Here is a 22,488-nt window from a genome sequence, read left to right as displayed (position 1 = left end):
TAAAAGTGCTATTATCCTGATTTTGTAGGCAAGAAAATTGAGGAGCCAGAAAAGACAGTGCTCTCTACAAGATTACTAGCATGTCCTTAGTGTTTCATTGCCTAGCATGTTGACAACATAATGTTTGCAAAATCTAGGGCCCTAAGTATAAAGTGTATGAAGCAAGGCAGATAATGTAAATTCTGGATGATTCTGTGGTGAACCACAGGCTACATAGCCTATTTAAAGGGAGCAGTCACTGCTGAGCGAGGATGAACTGTGCATGTGGGCACTCATGCACGCGCACCCCCCCCCCAATATTGCCAGATATTTGTATTTTATAAGAAAGTCTGAATATTGAAGGGAAGAAGAATTTCCCCACCCCAAAATATGTCTTTTTGGCATAAATATTATTATAGGCTTAAACAAAAAAAGAAACAGCAGACAATGGAAAAGCCACATAAACTGATAAGTTATGCATTTATAAGAGACATTTACAATGACTAGTGAAATCTTCATTTGTAAAGGTGTCTTCCACTCTAAACCAGGAAGAGGATAATGACTGAATATATTTTATAACAGTGTAGAAAGCAGTAACCTAAATTTGTATAACAACCATATTCTTGTTATCGTGCGAGTGCCTTTCCTAGTAACCTTCCATTTCTGGGTTTTCCCTTCTACACAATATCCTTTGCCTTTAACTAAAGATGTAAGGAAGCAGCTTAGGCCATTTTGAGGAGTTAGTTTTTCTGGGTCTCTCCGATGGATATATGTTATTAAACTTTTGTTTTCCTCCCATTGATTAGTCTTTTATTACTGAGGTGTCTCTGTCAAGGACCTAGAAGGGTAGAGGGAAAATTAATTTCCTACATCTGTGAAAAAGACAAAACTTGCAAACTGGCCACAGATCTGAGGCATACAGCAGGGGAGGGGGAGAGAGAGGGGTCAAAACAGGAGAGGAAAGAGCACAAGGGACTATGGTGATGGGTCCCGGGTGCTACGGTGGTGGGAGGACTACCAGGACTACACCTGCAGGGAGAAATCAAGTCCTGTACAAAATAAACAATGCTGTAAGATAACAAATAAATTTAAAATTAAAAAAATTTCTTCACTTGTGATAGGTGAAGGAATTTTTTATTTATTATTAAAAATAAATTTTTTATTAACTATTCCAATTTTTAAATGCCAGCAATTGCTTCAAATGTTAAAAAAAACTACAGTGGGCTCAATTTGGCCCACAGGGTGGTAGTTTACAAATATATGCTAAAGAAACTTTTTTTAAATTGACAATTTTGTCATCTAAGAATACACTGGTACCTCGACTTCAGTATGACTCTTAATTAAGCTAAGTAATGGGGCATATAGAGAAATCACAGCATCTGGATTAATCTCATTTTCCATTGAATATTCTATCAGAAGTGCTCATAGTAAAATCATGACTGAAAAAACTGCTTCTATTTCAGGCCAGTGAAAGTAATAATAAATATGCAAAGATTCTTGAATCATTTATAATGTTAAAACTCAATGTTACTTCAGTAAAAACTAAAATAAAAAGATATGCAAAGAGCAAAGAGGTCATCAGGAAAAAAACAGGTCTGGCAGCAGCCATCAGGTAAGTCAGATGGGCAATTACAACTAAATCCAGGAACTATGGGGAAACAAGCAATCCAATGTGATATGCTTCCTTTTCACGGTGTGCTGCTGCCCTGGGGTGAGATTCAAGGCCAAGCAAAGTTCTGTCATATACTGGATTCATGTGCATTGTGATGGATATAAACACCCAGTTCCTTAGGGTGCAACCTATGGCAAGTTTGGCCATCATGGTGTTAACCAGCTAAAGTTTGGTCAAAGTCTTCATTCTGCTGCTGAGAAATGAGCTGAATGCCAATGTGGGGCAATGGGTTTCTGAGAGTCCTGAATTCTGACTGGGTTGGTGAAAATTCCACATAAAGAGTCATTGAAGTTATTCTCATCGATCCATTCTATAAAGCCATCAGAAGAAATTCTGACACCCAGAGGATCACTGTACCAGTCTCCAAGCACAGGAGATGTTGGGCTGACATCGGCAGGTCCCAAGAGCTGAGATCTTGGAAAGAGCCACAAGTTCCACCACACTATAGGTGGTTCTTGCCCTGCAGCTTGGAGAAGGTGCAAAACCCTCCAGTTCCATCAAAACCACTAATAATGAGTAATATTTATAAAATTTTTACCCAATAAATAACTTAGGTCAGTGGAAAAAAAGAAGATAGATCCCAAATAATATAAAGCCATAAAATCTGTGTGCTACACAGGCTGTGCCTGACCTCCAGTTTGTTTGGCTGATAGGAATAGCTGTTGCCCTGGCCACAGCTCCCTTTCCTTCTCCCTGCTCTGCCACCATAGTAAGCCACCAATCTCCCACTTTAGAGGAAAATATCTCTTAATTGAAATTGGCTGTATAATAGAAATTGATATCTGTGCGACAGGAAATCCACATCATAATTAATTCACATTGAGGCTTTGAAAATGATGGAAATGGACTCTACCCATGACATGGTGGAACAGGAAGGTTTTTTTTTTTAAATAAAGATTTTCTATTAATTTTATTTATTTATTTATTTATTAAGATTTTTAATTTATTTATATAAGCACTGGGGTACAGGCCAGAGGCGCAGGAAGGTGAGAGAATTCACCAGAGATAGAGCAGGGAGCAGAACAGGCAGAAGGATCAAAGTAAACTCCTGAGGGGAGCAGCGGGTGAGACAGGAGAGGTCTGTTGCACCATGTGGGAATCTCCCTGGCCGGCCAGGAATTGAACCAGTGCTGCAGAGGCTGGGGACAGCTTCACAGGGCTGCACTCAACCTGCTGCACCACAGGGGAGGCCCGAGGGAAAGTTTTTTTTTTTTTTTTTTTTTATAGAGGCATGCTTTATTTATTTGTTTGCTGGTTTGTTTGTTTGTTTTGTTTATACATGCACTGGGTACAGTCAGAAGCGCGGGAGGGTGAGAGAATTCACCAGAGCCAGAGCGGGGAGCAGAGCAGGCAGAAGGACCGAAGTACACTGCTGAGGGGAGCAGCGGGCGGCAGGAGAGGTCTGCATGCCATGTGGGACCCTCCTCTGGTGGCCGGGGAGCAGCCGGGGATCGAACCGGCGCCGCAGAGGCCGCGCGCAGCTTCGCAACCCAGCGCTCAACCGCTGCACCACCGGGGAGGCCCACCGAGGGAAAGTTTTGATAAACATCTCACCTAAGTACTACCAGAAGAAATCTACTATTGGTCATAAGGAAATGTCACCAGCTCATCACCTGTGTAGGGGGACTGACCCCGGGATATTTTCCTCTGAAGCGGGAGGTTGGTGGCTTACTATGGTGGCAGAACAGGGAGAAGCAAAGGGAGGTGTGGCCAGGGCAGAAGCTATTCTTATCAGCCAAACAAACTGGAGGTCAGGCATAGCCTGTGCAGCACATAGACCTTGAGCAGGGCACTTCTCAGTGAGGGTGAAGTACAGAGTTACATGAATACAGGGAAGGGGCCCCTGGTTCAGACATGGAGAATCTGGCTGTCAGCAGTGGAAGGAGCACAGTCCCATCTTCCTCCTTAGGAATTGAACAGTCAATGGAGAGAGACCTGCTATACACTATAAAGGATGGCCACGAGGTGGGGACCTGGTACTCAAGTTCCACGCTGTAACCAGGGCTGGCTCTGGACCCCAGGGAAGAATAGGCAGTAGAGAATTCTCTGCCTGGGCTGGTCTTCCTCCCAGCCAAGAGTGAGACTGAGAGCTTGGAGTCCCACTGTCCTTCAGCCCCCCCACCTGCTGCCAGGATAAACAAACAAAACTAAAGCCACAGTGCCTCAAGCAGAAAAAAAATAAATAAGGCAACACACATCCCTAGGAAATAAGAAGTCTAGGAACACAGCTGGAAAAGTTGAAAGAGAAGAATGAATGTTGAGAAACCATATAAATGACACAGCATTTGAGGACCTAATAAAGATTTTAGATAGCTATTATGAAGAAACACGATGAAGTCCTAGAATCATAATGAAACACACAAAGGCAGGTTAATCTTTGAAAAGATATCCAAAGGCAGAAGGAATTAGTTATTCATTAAAGAGATTGAAGATACTAAAACACACACACACACACACACACACACACACAGAAATGCTGAATGAAATGAAGATAAACATGCAAAGTCCAGCAAGGAGTTTCCAGAGGAAAGAATCAGTGAAAGAGAAGATAAAAATGTACATTGCTCCAAGTGAAAGAGATAATAATATTTAGGAAAAATGAACTCTATGAGAATTATCGGACTCCATTAGAAGAAACACAAGGATAATGATGGATATCTTGGTGAGGAGAGAAGGTAGACCCTATTCAAAGAAATAATAATTCAAAAAAACTTCTCAGACTTAAGGAAGTAACTAAATTTCTAAACATAAAATGGCCAAGATATACTGTTAAATTATCCAAAGTCAGTGATAAAGAAAAAGAAAAAAAAAAGCATGTTAACATACAAAGGTACCTTGATCAGGGTTTCATCACGCTTCTCAGAAGTTCAGAGGCTCGGAGAGAGTAGAACGTCACAGTCATCATTCTAAAAGATAAAAACTGCCAGCTAAGAATATTCTACCCCCAAATTATCAACATAATGGAGAGACTCAATCATTTTGGCCCTCAACATGCCATCCAGAAAAAGGAAGACCTAGAAACTTCAGGGCCATGTAAGTTATGGCCACAGCCACATCAGCAGGCCCCGGAAGCACCCAGGAGGCAGGGGAAAAGCTGGAGGTTTGCATAACCATAGGCTCAACTTCGACAAATATCAGCCAGGTTACTTTGGGAAAGTTGGTGTGAGGCATTGCCACATACAGAGGAACATCGCTTCTTGCCAACTGTGAACCTTGATGAGCAGTGAACCTTGGTCAGCGAACAAACACAGGTAAATGCTGCCGAGAAAAAGCCTAGGGCCGCTTCTATCATCAGTGTGGTGTGTGGTGTGTTCGAAATAGTCCACAGTACTGGGGAAGGGAAAGTTCCCAAAGCAGCCTGTCATTGTGGAGGCTAAGTTCTTCAGCAGGAGAGTGGATGAGAGGACTGGGGTGGGGGGAAGAGGTTATGTTCTGATGGCTAGAAGTCACAGGGAAGAAGAGTCATTAAATGCTTAAGTGCTTTTCTAAAAACAACAAATAAACAAATAAAAAAGCCCAAATATAATGGTGAAATAAACTTCTTTCCCAAACAAACAGAAATGACAGAGCTTACCACCACCAGACCTGTCCTAGAAATGTTGAAAGGAGTTCTTCTACATGAAAAGAAAAACAAAGGAACACAAACCTTTGAACAAGGTGATAAACAGTAATAGAACAAGAAGTATAAAAAAGAATATGAGACAGCAACAAAACATTAAAGGGGAGGAAGACAAGGAGAGAATCTGCATAGTCCAATGACAATGAGTTGATATCAGCACAAAAAACACTATTTTAGATATAGAAAGTTTGATACACAAACCTTAGGGCAATAACAATCCAAAAATCTGGAGCACAGACACTTGAAAGAAAATTGAGGACACTGGGAGAACCACCAAGAAAAGCCATCCAAATGAAAAGGTAGGTAGAAACACATGGAAAATAGGCAGCATTTCTGCCTGCCTGTGACTATGCAAGTACCTCTCTTTTTCTTTCTCCTCTTCCTAATAAACCTGTCCTTTTAAAATGTAAAAAAAAGAAGAAAGAAACACATGGAAAATAACAACAGATAAATAAAACAACCAAAAAACTAAAAGACAGAATGGCAGTAACTAAGTCTCATATGTCAATAATCACTCTAATGTGGATAGCTGGAACTCACCAACTAAAAGACAGAGAATGGGGTCTCCCTGGTGGCACAGGGGTTAAAGTCTCAGCGCTATCAAGCTCTGGCCAGGCACAGAGGCCTGAGTTCGATCCCCACCAGCCAGGAGCTGACCCACATGGCACAGCAGACCTCTCCTGTCTCGCCCACTGCCCCCCTCAGCAGTACATTTCAGTCTGCCTGTTCTGCTCCCCACTCTGTCTCTGGTGAATCCTCTCACCCTCCCACCTCTGGCCTACACCCCCGTTATTGTATGCATAAATAAATCTTTAAAAAAAAGGCACAGAATGACAGGTTGGATAAAAAAGCATGACCCATCTATACAGTATGCATACAAAAGTCTCACATCAGGTCTAAAGACAGACATAGGCTTAAAGTAAAAGGCTGGAGCAAGATATTTCAAGCCATAATAGAGAAAAAAACAGGAGATGTTATTTTCATATTTGATAAATTAGACTTTCACCAAAAAAGTAATTAGTGACAAATATGGGTACTATATATTTATCAAAGGGTAATTCATCAAGAAGGTATAACTATCATTAATAATTACACATCCAATACAGGTGCACCTAAATATATGAAGCAACAGACTTAAAGCAAGACACTGACAGCAACATCATAATAGTAGGGATCACAACATACCACTTACATCAATGGATAGATCATCCAGAACATCAGTGGATAGATCATCCAGACAGAAAGAAAAGGAAATAATGATCTTAAATGAAGTAAGGGATTAGATGAACATATATGTCAGATGAAAATATATAGAACTTCCTATTCCCCCCCCCAAAAAAGTACATTTTTCTCAAGTACACATGGGTCATTCTCAAGGACAGCTCCAATGTTGGGACACAAAAGAAGCCTCAATAAATATAATAGGAATGAAATCTTATCAAGCATCTTTTCTAATTACAATGGTCAACCATAAAAAAACATGAAGAAACCCAAACATGTGAAGACTAAACAAAATACTTTGAAGTCAGTCTGGGATCAATGAAGAAATCAAAGGAGAAATAAAAATTATCTAGAGACCAATGTGAAGACATGTACTACCAGGTCTTATGGGATTCAGCAAAAGTAGTATTAAAATTGAAGTTCATAACAGCATAGGATCACACCAATAAATAAGAAGAGTCTCAAGCTATTTACCATACATCTGAAGGAACTAGAAAAAGAGAAACAAATGAAACCAAAAGTCTGCAGAGGGAAGGATATAATAAAATTTAGAGCAGAAATAAATGAAATACAATCTACAAACATGATACAAAAGATCAATGGAACCAATAGCTGTTTTTTTTTGAAAGGATAAACAAGAGAGAACACTAGTAAGAAAAAAAGCTTATTAAAAAGGGAGAAAACCAAAATACATAGAATCAGAAATAAATGAGGTGAAATTACAGCAGATACTGAAGAAATATGAAGAATCATAAGAGACTATAATGAACATGCACATGCAAATAAATTGGACAATCTAGCAGAAACAGGCAATTTTAAAAAATCAAACAATCTTTCAAGACTGAACCAGGATGAAAAAGGTAGTTTGAACAGACTAATCGAAAGCACATAAATCAAAACAGTAATCAAGTCTCCCTAAGAACAAAAGCCCAGGACCAGATGGCTTCATAATGAATCTTACCAAACTTGCAAAGACCTAATATCTCTCTCCCTGAAATTGTTAAAAAAACCTTAATTGTTCCCAAGCATATTTTATAAGGCCAACTTACCTTGATGTCAAAACCAGACAAAGATAGCACAAAAAAAAACCAAAATTATAGACTGATATCTCTGCTGAACATGGATGCAAATATCCTCAACAAAATCTTGCAAATCAAACCCAGGAATATATTAAGAAAATCATACATACCAAGTGAGGTTAATTCTTTTTAAAGATTTATTTATTTACACAAGCACTGGGCACAGTCAGAAGTGCAGGAGGGTGAAGAGAATTCACCAGAGCCAGAGCAGGGAGCAGAACAGGCAGAAGGACCGAAGTACACTGCTGAGGGGAACAGCAGCAGCAGGAGAGATCTGCGAGCCATGTGGGACCCTCGCCCAGCAGCCGGGGATCAAACTGGTGCTGCAGAGGCTGCGGGCAGCCTCGCAACCCAGCGCTCAACTGCTGCGCCACTGGGGAGGCCCCAAGAGAGATTAATTTTAAGGGTTGCAAGCTTGGTTCAACATATGCAAGTCAGCGTCCTTTTTTTTTTTTTTTAAAAGATCTATCTATCTATCTATCTATCTATCTATCTATCTATCTATCTATCTATCTATGTATTTATTTATACAAGCACTGGGTACAGTAAGAAGCGCGCGGGAAGGTGAGAGGACTCACCAGAGCCAGAGCAGGGAACAGAACAGGCAGACCGACGAAATAACACTGCTTGGGGGAGCAGCGGGCATGGCAGGAGAGGTCTGCGCGCCATGTGGGACCCTTGCCAGCAGCCAGGGATCAAACCTGCGCTGCAGAGGCTGCGGGCAGTCTCGCAGCCCAGCGCTCAACTGCTGTGCCACCAGGGGAGGCCCCCAAGTCTACATCCTTTATGACATCAACAAAAGGATAAATTATATGATGATCTCAACAGATGCTGAAAAAGAATGTTTGACAAGATTCAACACCCATTTATGAGAAAAACCCTTAATAAAATGGGAATTAAAGGAACATATCTCACATAATAAAGGCCATTAATAACAAAATCACAGTTAAAATCATACTCAATGGTAAAAAACTGAAAGCTTCATCCCTAAGATTAAGAACAAGAGAAGGATGTCCACTCTCACCACCACTACTGTTCAACATAGTATTGAAGGGCCTCCGCGGTGGCGTAGTGGTTGAGCGCTGGGTTGCGAAGCTGCCTGCAGCCTCTGCGGTGCCGGTTCGATCCCCGGCTGCTGCCCGGCCACTGGAGGAGGGTCCCACACGGCGCGCAGACCTCTCCTGCCGCCCGCTGCTCCCCTCAGCAGTGTACTTTGGTCCTTCTGCCTGTTCTGCTCCCCGCTCTGGCTCTGGTGAATTCTCTTACCCTCCCACGCTTCTGACTGTACCCAGTGTTTTTGTGTGAATAAATAAATAAATAAATCTTTAAAAACAAAACAAAAAAACCCAAAAACATAGTATTGAAAATGAGGCAAAAGAAAGAAGACATAAAAGGAATCAAAATTGGAAAAAAAAGTAAAATTATCACTTTGAGATGACGTGATGAAATACATAGAAAATCCTAAAGACTTTGCAAAAAAACTACTAGAAGTAGTTAGTGAATACAGTAAAGAGGGAGGAAAAAAATCAGTACATACAATCTGTTGCATTTCTGTGCTCAGTGAATTAGAGGAAAAAGAAAAAAAGAAAACAATCCCATTTAGAATTGCACCAAAGAGGATGAAACACCCAGGAGTAAACATAACAAAGGAAGTGGAGGACCTATACACTGAAAACTGCAAGATACTGTTAGAAGAAATAAAGGAAGACACAAAGAAATGGGAAGATAACATGTTCATGGACTGAAGAATAAACATCTTTAAAATGGCCATGTTACCTAATGTAATTAACAGAGACAATGCAATACCTATTAAAATCTCAATGACTTTTTCTCAGGAAACAGAAGAAACAATTCTAAAGTTGGTATGGGACCACAAAAGACCCCCAATAGCCAAAGCAACCGTAAGACAAACGAAGAAAAATGGGTACATCACTCTCCTTACTTCAATCTATAGTATACAGGAACAGTAATCAAAACAGTGTGGTATTAGAACAAAAAGAGAAACACAGATGAATGGAATAGAATTCTCAGCCCAGGGCCTCCCCGGTGGCGCAGCGGTTGAGCACTGGGTTGCGAAGCTGCCTGCAGCCTATGCAGCACCGGCTCGATCCCCGGCTGCTCCCCAGCCATAGGAGGAGGGTCCCACATGGCGCGCAGACCTCTACTGCTGCCTGCTGCTCCCCTCAGCAGTGTACTTCGGTCCTTCTGCCTGCTCTGCTCCCTGCTCTGGCTCTGGTGAATTCTCTCACCCTCCCGCGCTTCTGACTGTACCCAGTGCTTGTATAAATAAATAAATAAACAAACAAATAAATAAATAAATCTTAAAAAAAAATTCTCAGCCCAGAAATAAACCCACATATTTATGGACAATTAATTTCTGACAAAAGAGCCACAGATATACAATGGAGAAAGGAAAGCCTCAACAAATAGTTTGGAAACTTGGACAGTTACATGTAAAACAATGAAACTAGACCATGCACAAAAACTAATTCAAAATGGATTAAACACCTAGACATAAGACCCCAAAACATGAAATATATGTAGAAAAACACAGGCAATATATTCCTGAACATCAATCTCAGAGATGTATTTGGGGATCCGACTCTAACATCAAGGAAACCAAACATAAAAGTTGAAAATGGGACTACATCAAAACTAAAAAGTTTTTATTCTGCGAGAGAAACCACCACAAAAGCAAAAAGGCTGGGAGAGAAGATCTTTATATGTCACATGTCTGACAGGAGTTTAAATTTCAAAATATATATATGAAGAACTCATAACACTCAACAACAAAGAAACAAACAACCCAATCAGAAAATGGACAAAAGGCCTTAATAGGTACATAACCAAAGATGACATACAGATGGCCAACAGGCACATGAAAAACTGCTCAACATCACTCATTATAAGGGAAATGTAAAGCAAAACCACAATGAGATATCACTTCACATCTGTGAGAACGCCCTATTATCAAAAAACCTGAAACAAGTGTTATTAAAGGTGTGTACAAAAATGGAACACTTACTCCACTATTCAGCACTGTTGCTGGGAACGTAATTTGGTGCATTTAAGGAAAATGGTATGAAGAGGCATTAAAACACCTTTAGATATTTACACAAATAACATGACAATGTTAATATGAAAAGATTTATGCACCCCTATGTTCCTAACAGCATTATTCAAAATAACAAAGACATGTAATCAACCTAAATCAACTGATGACTAGATAAAGAAATTGTATATATACTCAATGGAATACCATTAAGCTATTAAAAAAGATGAACTCTTGCCTTTTGTGACAACACAGATGAGCTTGAATTGATTATGCTTAAGTGAAATAAATCATTAAGTGAAAGACAATTACAGGCTAGATGGCTTCACTCATTTGTGGAATATAAATAACTGAAGAAAACAAACTGGCAAAATACAACAAAAATAACTTTTAAACTTTGGGTTTTGTGAAAATATGATGTTTATGAGAGGTGAAAGGAAGAGGCAAGTGGGGACAGTGTGGTGGTGCAGTGGTACTGGAACTGGTGGTGGGTGTATGAGCATGTGCATATGTCCAGGTGTGAAGATGTACCCCTGAAATTACATCATTATGCAAAAGAATGGTTAATCAATAAAATCTGATTACAAACAAAAATAATGGAAATGGATAGGCGTTATTGATTTGTAAGTTTTAAAGTAAGGTCTGACAAAGGGAAATTTTATGCTGTTAATTTTTTAACATACAGAAGCAATTTGAGAATATTATAAATAACTTAATATATAAGGAACTAAGCTCTATTTAAAGTGAAAGTATGACCTACTGGTAGTTACCAAGAGAATTAATAAAATATCTAACTTTTCCATTCAAAAAGCTGTAGGGTGGCAATATTTTATTATTTGTGTTTTGAAATGGACAGTAAGAAGGGAAGGAGAAAGAATCAGAGAGGAATAAATTGAGAGTACACACTGGGAAAATGACTGGTTTGAAACAAATGCATCACTCCTCCAGAAGTTGCTGTGAGTTTGAACATGGTTCAGTAGGCTAATTGTTATTTAAATGCTTACATGAAATCATCAATGTAGTACAGAGAAAAGAAATTTACATGAAAAAAATTAATTTTTTCTCATGAACTTCAATTAAAAAGTTAGACATCTTTATATGGGGAAAAACATTACTAAGACTAAAATAAAAATTTAAATACGATGAGATTAAGATAGTCTTAAATCCATGACATAACTAGTAATAGCACGTTAGAATGTCATTTCAACCTTTTTAAGACAAAGCAGTTTTCCCTCTAAACCCCAACTCTGTAGGTTACTCCCACTGCCTTTCTTCAGAACAGAGGAAGCTTCCCATACACCTGCAGCTTGGGAAAACTCTAACACAAGCTTTATGCAGTTTTGGGTTTTGTAAAAAGAAAAAGTGGCCAGTTACACCTTTATATTTACTTAAATACTCAGTTTTAGTGTACTTATTTAAAATCATGGGGACCATATTAAGTGATAAAATGTTAAAGGATGGATAAATGACTTAATCTCCATTCTAGATTTTTCCTTATCACTAGAATGAGGACAGCACTGTCATAAGAATTAAACAAGCCATGTTATAGTACAAGACGCATAGTAAGTGTTCAAGACTCTTATAACTACACAATAAAATGGTTACTCACTCTTTTGTTGAGACAAATAACAGGCCACAGGCTGCAACCCAGCGTGCAACAGCAGCAAAGACAACCACACAGCAGCCATTTCACATTGACTGGGACAGCTTTTTTCAAACATGCATTCACACGGCCAATGCTGGTCTTAAATTCTTCTGGGGCCACCTACAACAAGGGCACAATCTTTAACATTTTTTGGGCAGCTTTAAACTATTTACCTCTATACCACCTAAAGAAAATGCTTGTCTTACTATAAATACTTCTTGGAAGTATGTAAAAGTATGTCTTGGAAGACAGTAGAAAGCAAAACAATATAATTTCATGTTTACAGAAGTTATTCTGATGTTTGAAAACCATCTCCCCAAATTACCAACAATAAAATTGGTGGTAAAAGATATCCTTCAAACAATTTTTGTAACAAATATTATAATTATTAAGGCAGTATTATTTATAGTCTCTAGTCACTCTGACTAAAAGTTGAGCAAGACTAGAAACATAACAATAGAAATACTACCACAGTAAACAGAATTAAAATTAGATGTTGACTATATTCATGGATTCCTTTTAAAAAGGCAACTCTCAAACCTTTTCTCCCTGGCCAAATAAAAAAAAAAATTGTTAACAAAATTGATGACAATTTTAATTTTGGGGATTACAGTTTTGCTCTTCTATATGTGCACATGTTCTACTCACAACATAACAATTTTAAAATTTGCTGTTTCTGTAGGGACAAGTTATACTAACAATAGACAGTGAGGAGTGATCCCATTAAAAAAAAAGTCTTGATGTTTAGCATAAAATAGACTCATGACTGTGGTAAATTTGAAAGTGGAAAAGGTCCTTAGATATATTAATTAAATACTTCTAGCTACTACCTCCATTCCTGAAAGTGGCTGATTGCGCCTCTCTGTAAACAATGACAGTAAGTTCAAAGGTTAAAAGCATGACAGGCGTAATTAGATTTACACCAAAAAATTTGCTTGAAAGTCATACAATTCAAAGGTATACTCAACTTGCTTTCAGTGAAATCACGTTTCTGATCACAAAAGTGATTTCCTTTCATTTATAAAGCTGTCAAGACTAAAATCTATGGGGAGAAAATCCAGAATCTGGCCGCGTAAATAAAAATTATGAAATTGTTAGGAAAAATCAACTTATAAAACATAACATGTTTGGTATTAAAACCAGAGATTTACAGCACTTCCAAGTAAAAATTGTACTAGAAGAATCAATTTACTACATTTTATATTTTAACAGACACTCTTAGAATCAATACTATAAAATATATACTTATTAGCAGATGTTATAAAGATACATGACCACAGAAATCAGCACCATCATGATTAAAACATTAAGCAATTACATTAGCTTCATTAGAATTGTTCATGCCATCCAATAACACTAATTTGCTTAATCCATAAAATTTGCTTTTCTTCCCAACATGTTAATCAACAACCACTGTTAAAACTATAAGATTCAAAACTATGTTTACACAGGGAAAGTAATCTAATTTCTTTCTCCATTTAGACTGCTGGCAATATAAATTAAAGACAATCACAGAGTAAGAAGAATTCTAATTAAATGCTGAAATATTGGGGGTAAAAATGAAAATGAATTCTGAGAACCATGCCTTATAACTAAAAATAGGAAACACTAATGAGGTAACTAAACACATTAGACAACAAATCTAGTCATGGATTCTAGTTACGTATTAGCTATGAAAAATTCTAGGCAAATTCATTTAAATTTCCTGAATTTTTTTAGTTTGTCATCTATAAAATGAGAATAATAATCTTAGTTTTATGTACCTTATAGGGAATGAAAATACCTTAGAAAAAAACTTCCTGACTGGAATGCTTTCAAAAGGGAAGCCAATGAATTGTATCTCCAATTAGATTCGTAAAAAAAAAAAAAAAAAAGTTAGAAATGTCTCTCTTTCATGGATTCTTACTTGGGGGCAAAGGGTATGATCAGGCAATGATTAATATGCCACAGCTTTGCTATATATTCTATTATAACTAAAAGGATAACTTGCTACATCCAGTTCTCCTATTCTTCAGAGAAGAATGTTCTTTAAAGACAAGGTAGCAAATTGGGCCTCCCCTGGTGGTGCAGTGGTTGCGAGCTGGGCTGCGAAGCTGCCAGCAGCCTCTGCAGTGCCGGTTCGATCCCCGGCCACCGCGAAGGTCTCTCCTGCTGCCCACTGCTCCCCTCAGCAATGTACTTCAGTCCTTCTGCCTGTTCTGTTCTCTGCTCTGGCTCTGGTGAATTCTCTCACCCTCCAGCGCTGCTGACTGTACCCATTGCTTGTATAAATAAATCTTAAAAAAAAAAAAAAAAAAAGACTCCTTTAAAAAAAAAATAAAGACAAGGTAGCAAATTGCTATCTTAAGATTTACCTTTCTAACAGCAATATTCAACTTTTTTCCCTAGTGAATCATTAAGCAACCAAGTAGAAGTTAAAGTAAGCAAATATACTTATATATTTAGCCCCAATCTGTAAAATTACTATCAATTCTCTTTAAATTGTGCATACAGAGGGCCTCCCCTGGTGGCGCAGCGGTTGAGCACTGGGCTGTGAAGCTGCCCACAGCCTCTGCAGTGCCAGTTCGATCCCCAGCCACCGGTGAGGGTCCCACATGGCACACAGACCTCTCCTGTTGCGCCCACTGCTCCCCTCAGCAGTGTATTTCTTCATCCTGCCTGTTCTGTTCCCCGCTCTGGCTCTGGTGAATCCTCTCACCCTCCCGTGCTTCTGACTGTACCCAGTGCTTGTATAAATAAATAAATAAATCTTAAAAAAAAAAAAAAAAAAAAAAAAAAAAAAAAAAAAAAAAAAAAAAAAAAAAAAAAAAAAAAAAATAAATTGTGCATACAGAAACACTAATACATTTTTAAAGGTAACAGCAAATTTTTGATATGATCTCCTGTAAAGTATGAGATAATTAAATCTGTCCATTTACATATTTACGTATTAATAATTAAAATTTAACTTTTTATTTACAAAGCAAAATTTTTATTGAAAAGTATGTAAGTGCAGATAATAAATAAAAGCAGAGTGAGATTAAAGCCTGAAATCAATCAGGTCCAAAAGGGAAAAAAATGTGTATGTAAGAGCCTGAGAAAAGAAAGCCCCACTTCTACCAGGGATGAATATTGCTTAGAAGTCTGAAGGAGACTAAAGCTAGAGAATAAGAGGGAAACTAAAGCTTGTTTTTTTTGTTTAAAACATGTGAATAAAATAAATTATGTGCTTCTGGAAATAAATTAACAAAATAGTTCTAAAATGAAGCAATTTTCCTTCTCCCTGTCAATACTTTCTACTTTAAATATTATATAGTCTCAGTTTATACCAAGGGCAAATTAAAAACTAAAATATTGAAGTTACTAAAAATGAGAATTCAAATATTTTGAAGCCCTAACAAAAGTATATTGAAAAGAAAAACTTTTACTAGGATTCCAAACAATAAAATGAAATCTGCATTTTGACTTTAAAAGGAAGCAGGATTGTGTTTGAAAGAAATCTCTATTTGAATAACAGTAAAAGTCATAAAACAGAGAATAAAGGCATAGGAAATGAGAATTGGCTTACTCTTGATTTTAAACATTGTGAAAGAAAAGTTTAGTTAACTATGTGAAATCAGAGTTAATAACATTTTACTCATTTACTTCCATATAATTAAGTATCTCTACTGATGAAGGTTAGAGGGAGGCCCTTTGCTTTCTAGCCATACAGCAGGTTGTAAAGAAACATTTAATGCCTTTTGACTTTCTTGGAAAGAAAAAAAAACATCACAAAGGCGGGAGAAAGGGTCATAATATTTTATAACAGGAAGTAAGGAGCTCTGCAACAGAAGAAAATGTAAGCAAAACCCAGCAGGACTGACTTAGCTCCTTCAGTCATGGGGAACACAACCCTATCAATCACTTGCCAGACTGAATCACAATAATAAAGGTCGATTTTATGGCTTAGGATCCCCAACACTGCACACTAATTTCCCCATAATACCACTTAATTGTTTCAAGCTGAGGGACAGAAAGAAGCTTTGACGTCTTTTCCAAAGTTCTCTGGTTCTTTCATTTCCTGGTCACTAGAATGTGTGTGTATACACCTGCTCCATATGCTGGCAAGAGGACTTATCTTTAGGTCCTCTGAAATGGGAAAACAACATTTGCTGCACTTAATATAAAAGATTATCTTTTCATCTGCATTGAAAGCACTAACACATAAGAAGCCAAAAATTAGTATTGAGCCATAGAGTTTGTCAAAATGGCTTTGGCTTTTAGAATTTACTTGGTGTGATTTTTGCTTAGTTTATATATAAAAGCCATTTAGAATCCCATTCAAACCAGAAGACTGATTTATTTTTCTATTTTAGCTACTGTCTTAGTTTTTTTAAGATTTTTTTGCTTCTTTTTGCTTCTATCCTCCAATTATCACAGAAACACCTTGATAATATAAAATAACTTATACACATAAAACAATGTCTAGTAGATACTGTCCACCAAAGAAAAATGATCTCATTAAAGAGAAAATGAATAAAACTAATGCTATCACCCTATAACTTGAAAACATCAGACTTCTAGAATTCCCTTTAATGTTCTTCATCACCAAACGCTAAAGAAAAAGATCACATCATCATCTTATCTAACACAAGAGAAATTTTGCATACTTTAAATAATGTAAACTAGAATAAATATCCAATCATTTATGATACATGCTACAGAAAAAAAATGGCCACGGGGTCTCCCTGGTGGCGCAGGCAGTTGAGTGCCACACCGTGAAGCTGTCCGCAGCTTCTGCAGCGTGGGTTCAATCCCGGCTGGCCAGCAAGAATCCCACATGGCACGGCAGACCTCTTGTGCTGCGCCCGCTGCTCCCCTCAGCAGTGTATTTCATCAGTCTGCCTGTTCTGTTCCCTGCTCTGTCTCTGGTGAATCCTCTCACCCTCCCACGCATCTGGCCTGTTCCCTGGTTCTTGTATAAATAAATAAATCTTTAAAAAAGAAAACAAAAACTGCCACCTGAAAAGAATGGGCATCTTTAAGAACAACTCATGTTCAGATAATATGGGTGGATGCATATCAAAAGGAACTTAACATCCTTAAACTCCTCTAATGTAAAAAACAGTACTATCTTTTGGGTTGGTGGAGTTTTTAGTTTTAGAAGGCATGGAAAGAAAAGAAGAGGTATGAAGAGATATTCTGGAGATTCTTGGAGCACATAAAGCTGGTGAAATTTCAAAGAAGTGTAATTCATATGCCTCCAAACTCTGTTTCTGACATATTTTTTGATTATTCATATTCTAGGATTTCTTGGACTTGTAATTCAAATTTTTAACTAAACCCAAGAATAAAGCTGGATGTAACTGCCCAGACGTCACATACAGAATTATCAAGGGAAATATAAAGAACTAGTTTTCCACTGGAGATGTTTCAATTCCCATTCTCTTTAATTAATTTTCTGCTATTTCAATTGTGAATTATTCTGGTGATCAGGACAGGAAGGTAGAACATTAAGTGGCCACATGGTTTTAAATGTTAACTTAGCTGGGGACTATCTGCAACTACCTACTTACTGTATGGAATGACTTGACATTATGCCTCAGGAGAGCTAGAAAAGGTCAACAGTCAATATGACACATTATTGGTGGGACCAGAGAATACTGTTACTCAGAAGAAGAATGTAAAAGCAGCAAAAGCAATTCAAAATTGAAAGCTGGTGAGCAGGCCAAATTGGAAAAACAACAGGGCTGCAACTGGAATATACTGGTGAAGAATGGTCAACAGCAGCCATAAACACAGAGACAGTATATGTACCTACATACTAGGAGCTTTATATATGCTCTCATTCAATCTTTATAAGAAGCAAGGTATTATCATCATCCTGTTTATTTTTCACATAAGAACTAAAGCTCAGCAAAGTGTTTTGCCCAAGGCCACAAAGTCAGTAAAGTGACAGAGGATTCTAATCCAGATTTGACTTCAAAAGCTAGTTTATACTGTCTCCTGCTAGCTCTCATTTCTCAGGGGGAAAAATGAAGCAGAAAAAGTATGAAATACCTTTCTGGGTTCAATTAAATAGAATTTCTTATGATCTCTGTGATAATCCTTCAAAAAAAAGCCTCCCTTTAATGAGGCTGGGGAGAAGTTTGGGACTAGGCCAAAAGTGAGGAGAGTAGCAGCTAGAAAATATATCATGACAAAAAGGAGTCAATATTAGTGGGAATAGTTTAGCCCATTCTCAAAGAGTTTAGAATGAGCGGAAAATTATAAATAAAGGTTTGAATAGGTAATATAGACACATATTTCAAAATTCAAAACATTGAAATTTAGAAAATGACTTCATCTTAACTGTTGCTTCCACCCCTCATTCCTCTTCTCGCAAAGGCAATCACTTTTATCTGTTTCATGTGTATCCCTCTAGAATTTCTTAATACAATTGTTAACATGCTTATTTCTCCCCTGTCTTACACATGCTATACACAGTGACTTGCACTTTGCTTTTCTTAATACAATATGAGAAAATTAACACCAAAAAATCATAAAAGTCCTTCAGCAAATGGAATGCTTTTAAAATATCACCATAATCTATACTGACAAATAGCATTATTCTAGTACTAAAATTAAACAATGAGATTAAATTACAGATTTCAAAATATAAAAAGTTCAAACATATAGCTATCAACCACTTGGGTATTATTCAGTATTTTGTAACATAATGACTTTTTCTTCTACATTTCCTCAAGTGACAAATATATATAAATAACTTTTGGCTTAGTCAAAAGTTGGATCTGGACATTAACATTACTGTTGTAAAGAGGATTTTTCCAAACATAGTTCTGAATATGATGAAGTCCTTTAATATTGAGCCTCAATGGTAGAAGACACTCTACAGTAGACAAAGCAGGGAATAGAAAGAAAATAATTTATTTCAGTGAGTCTAATTTTAGAAACTCAAGTTATCTAAAAGGCAGAAAAATGTCTAAGCAAAAATATGATTCTTTTAATGTATAACAAATCATACCACAGGGCATCTTAAAAATAACAGAAACAAAGTTAAATAATGATTACTCTAAAAACAATGGAAATTACTGACCTAAATGAAAAAATATAGCTACCTGTGCTGAGAAAAAAAGCAAAACTGGAGAAGCTGAAATAGATAAGTAAATAATGGCTGGCATTAATGGACAGTGAACAAAATAACTGGTTATAGGCTAGTAGCCACGGAGACAGCTTTCAGTCATGAAAGCTACATGGCCTCCAAGTATCCTGACCTCTTATAATTAGACTTCATTACCAGTGTGTCAAATCATTTGTCATAACATTGAATAAGCCATAAAACAATGCTTTTAGAATTGAAAGGTTCAAAGCAAACTCTCACTTACCTTCCCTGTTAGAACTGAGGGAAATTCAGTATCAAACTTGTTGCTCAAGCCAAACCTTAAAAACAAAGATAGAACAAAATATATTCTACCCAGCATATTTAACTCTTTCCCTCTTAAAAAAAAAGTTACAAAGTCATGCATTTTTCTTTAAGTGCTGTGATTTAAGAACAAGTCCTAAAAATAATTTTATGACATTTATAGAAAATAACTCTGATGATTAATGCAAACTAATAGTAAATGAAGCTTAAGAAGCAAATGTTAAAGTGGGATTCTAACTAGATCCGTGATATGGGATTAAAGGACAAGAAACACTGACATTAGAGCTAGAAATATCATGATTTTGGCCAAAATGTTTCTGTTAACGGGCCTCCCTGGTGGCGCAGCGGTTGAGCGCTGGGTTGCGAAGCTGCCCGCAGCCTCTGCAGCACCGGTTCGATCCCCGGCTGCTCCCCGGCCACCAGAGGAGGGTCCCACATGGCGTGCAGACCTCTCCTGCCACCCGCTGCTCCCCTCAGCAGTGTACTTCGGTCCTTCTGCCTGCTCTGCTCCCCGCTCTGGCTCTGGTGAATTCTCTCACCCTACCGCGCTTCTGACTGTACCCAGTGCTTGTATGTATGTATGTATAAACAAACAAACAAATAAATAAATCTTTAAAAAAAATACAACTCTCCTTCATATTTAGAAAAAAAAATGTTTCTGTTAATAGTTGACAGCTGATAACTGTTGAAACTGGCTGATGGGTAGTATGTGGGTGTGGATTATACAATTGTTTCTACTTTTGTGTATCTATGCAAAATTTCCTAATAAAAATCCATAAAGCCTTTGGAACTATAGTTTGAGAATTACAAACTATAGTTTGAGAATTACAGTTACAATTCCAAATATTCAAAGGCTGATCCTTATGAATGACATATACATATATCTCACACACACACACTCGTGCGCGCACGCACACACACACACACACACACACACACACACTTTCCACCAATTTTGAAAAAAACAGATCCCAGCCTTGAGATCTCTGCCTCTCCTCAAGTGTGCTCCTTGAAATCTAAGAAGTACTAAGAAGTCAAACAGAATTTTATAAGCCTTTCATTCACCTACTAGTTGATTTCAGCAGGGTCACTTCCTGTATGTTAGATGATATCACATCACAGTGATGACAGTTTTATGTTAGTGTATTGTGGGTCATATGCAAAAAGGAAAGACTAACATTTTTACTGAGAATTCTTATAAGGTATGGGGGTAAGCAGGAACAGTTACCAGGAACTATCTACTTACCATTGGCTAGACACTGTGCTAGATAAATATTTTACTTTTAAACTCTACTACCCCGTAAAAGAGGCACTGTTATCTCTGTTTTACAGTCATGGAACTTGACATCCAGAAATTTTTCCCCCCAAATTAACTGGATTACTTGACCAAAGTCATATGTCTAGTTAGGAGAACCAAAATTCACTTTTTGATCTCTTAGGTTCTTTCTGTCCTACACTAAGCTCTTTGAGAAAGAAACTATGGCTTATTTATTGTTATCTTCTTTAGCTGCATAATGTTATTTAGTAGGTATTTCGAAGTTTGTTGAATAATAAGTTACTGTACTGTTGAATTCAACTGGTTTATGGCACTCTGGTCTTATGGTCACTTTAAAGATATGTTAAGAATCCAATGTCCTGTTAATTCAGGAATATCATATTAAATTGGGAGTATCATGTTAATTTAGGAATGTCCTGATATTTGGGAATATTATATTCTCCTTCTATCTTTTATGATAATAGCTTCTTTTCAAGGACATAAACTAGTTTTAAACACAAAGACTTATATGATGTATACTTAAAGTGTATCTTAAAACAAGAAATTCTCTATTTTGAAATAGTTGGGAAAATTAATTAGTAATTATAAAAAGACCTTAGCTTTATTTAAAAAATACTTCATTACTTCTCTTCTTCAGATGTCAATATCACACGTAATGAGAACATTAATATCCTCATAGTAAATATTCCCTTTAAATCCATATACAAATATGGGAGTAGAGTCAAACTTAAAAAACAGATGGAACACAGCTGTAGGCATTTCTATGACAGCTTTCATGTGTTGACTGAGAAGCTGACACTCTTGTATTAAATATATATTTGCAGTTATGGGCTACTTCAGCACTCAATAATAACATGACAAATACTTAATTGAGCAAGAACATTTCACTTAAATCGTTTTCTTAGATCGTGACTTTATAGCTAGTCAAAAAGATGTGATTTAATTAATTATTCCACAGTAAATTCTTACTGTGTAAAAAAAATATACAGGTTTCATTTTTAGGAAGTAGAAATGACTTTAAAGTAGAACTCTATTTCCATTATTGTCTAAATGCCTTTTAGATGCAATGCCAATGACTGATTCCTACTTCTATTAGCGACTGTTACCATTATAGCTTTTCCTAGTTCTCAACCTCTTCCATATATGAAATAAGTAGAGGGTATAGACAGATGTATTCCTCAACATATATGGACTATTTCTATTATTTAAAAAATTCTTAGCTTTGCTATTCTCTCTCTGAATCTATCACCAGACAAATGAACTTTCCTTTCCACTGTTTGCATTTTATTTAATATCACCTCCTCAATCTTTTGAAATTTGACTGTTGGTGCTGTCACTTTAACGGAAAATAATCTATTCATTAAATCCATTCAGAAACACAACTTCATCTTGTCTTGTTTCTTGACAAATTCAATGCCCTCTTTTCAGAACTTTCCCTCTCGATTTTGTAGCCTGTGATTCTGTTGATGAATCCCTTCCTAACAGTCTCCCATTACTTCACTCTTCCCAACACACTTGCTTTTCCCCAAAATCTAGCTTTCAGTCATCTGCTTCTCTTTCTAAG

General features: G+C 37.2%; 1 protein-coding gene across 2 annotated transcripts in view; it reads right to left on the bottom strand.

Annotated features, from left to right (window-relative positions):
* Positions 1-22,488, bottom strand: part of CHIC1 (cysteine rich hydrophobic domain 1) — a gene marked incomplete at both ends in the record, with an annotated part of 53,514 nt that overhangs the window by 19,505 nt on the left and 11,521 nt on the right. For both annotated transcript variants that reach the window (XM_084258773.1, XM_084258774.1), the window contains 2 exons: positions 12,232-12,387; positions 19,611-19,665. In XM_084258773.1, the coding sequence (XP_084114899.1) occupies positions 12,232-12,387; positions 19,611-19,665 (211 nt within the window). The remainder of the gene's footprint in view (positions 1-12,231; positions 12,388-19,610; positions 19,666-22,488) is intronic.

This window comes from Talpa europaea, assembly GCF_964194135.1.
Source record: "Talpa europaea genome assembly, chromosome: X".
Taxonomy (NCBI): Eukaryota; Metazoa; Chordata; class Mammalia; order Eulipotyphla; family Talpidae; genus Talpa; species Talpa europaea.
This window is presented reverse-complemented; position numbering and strand designations above follow the sequence as displayed.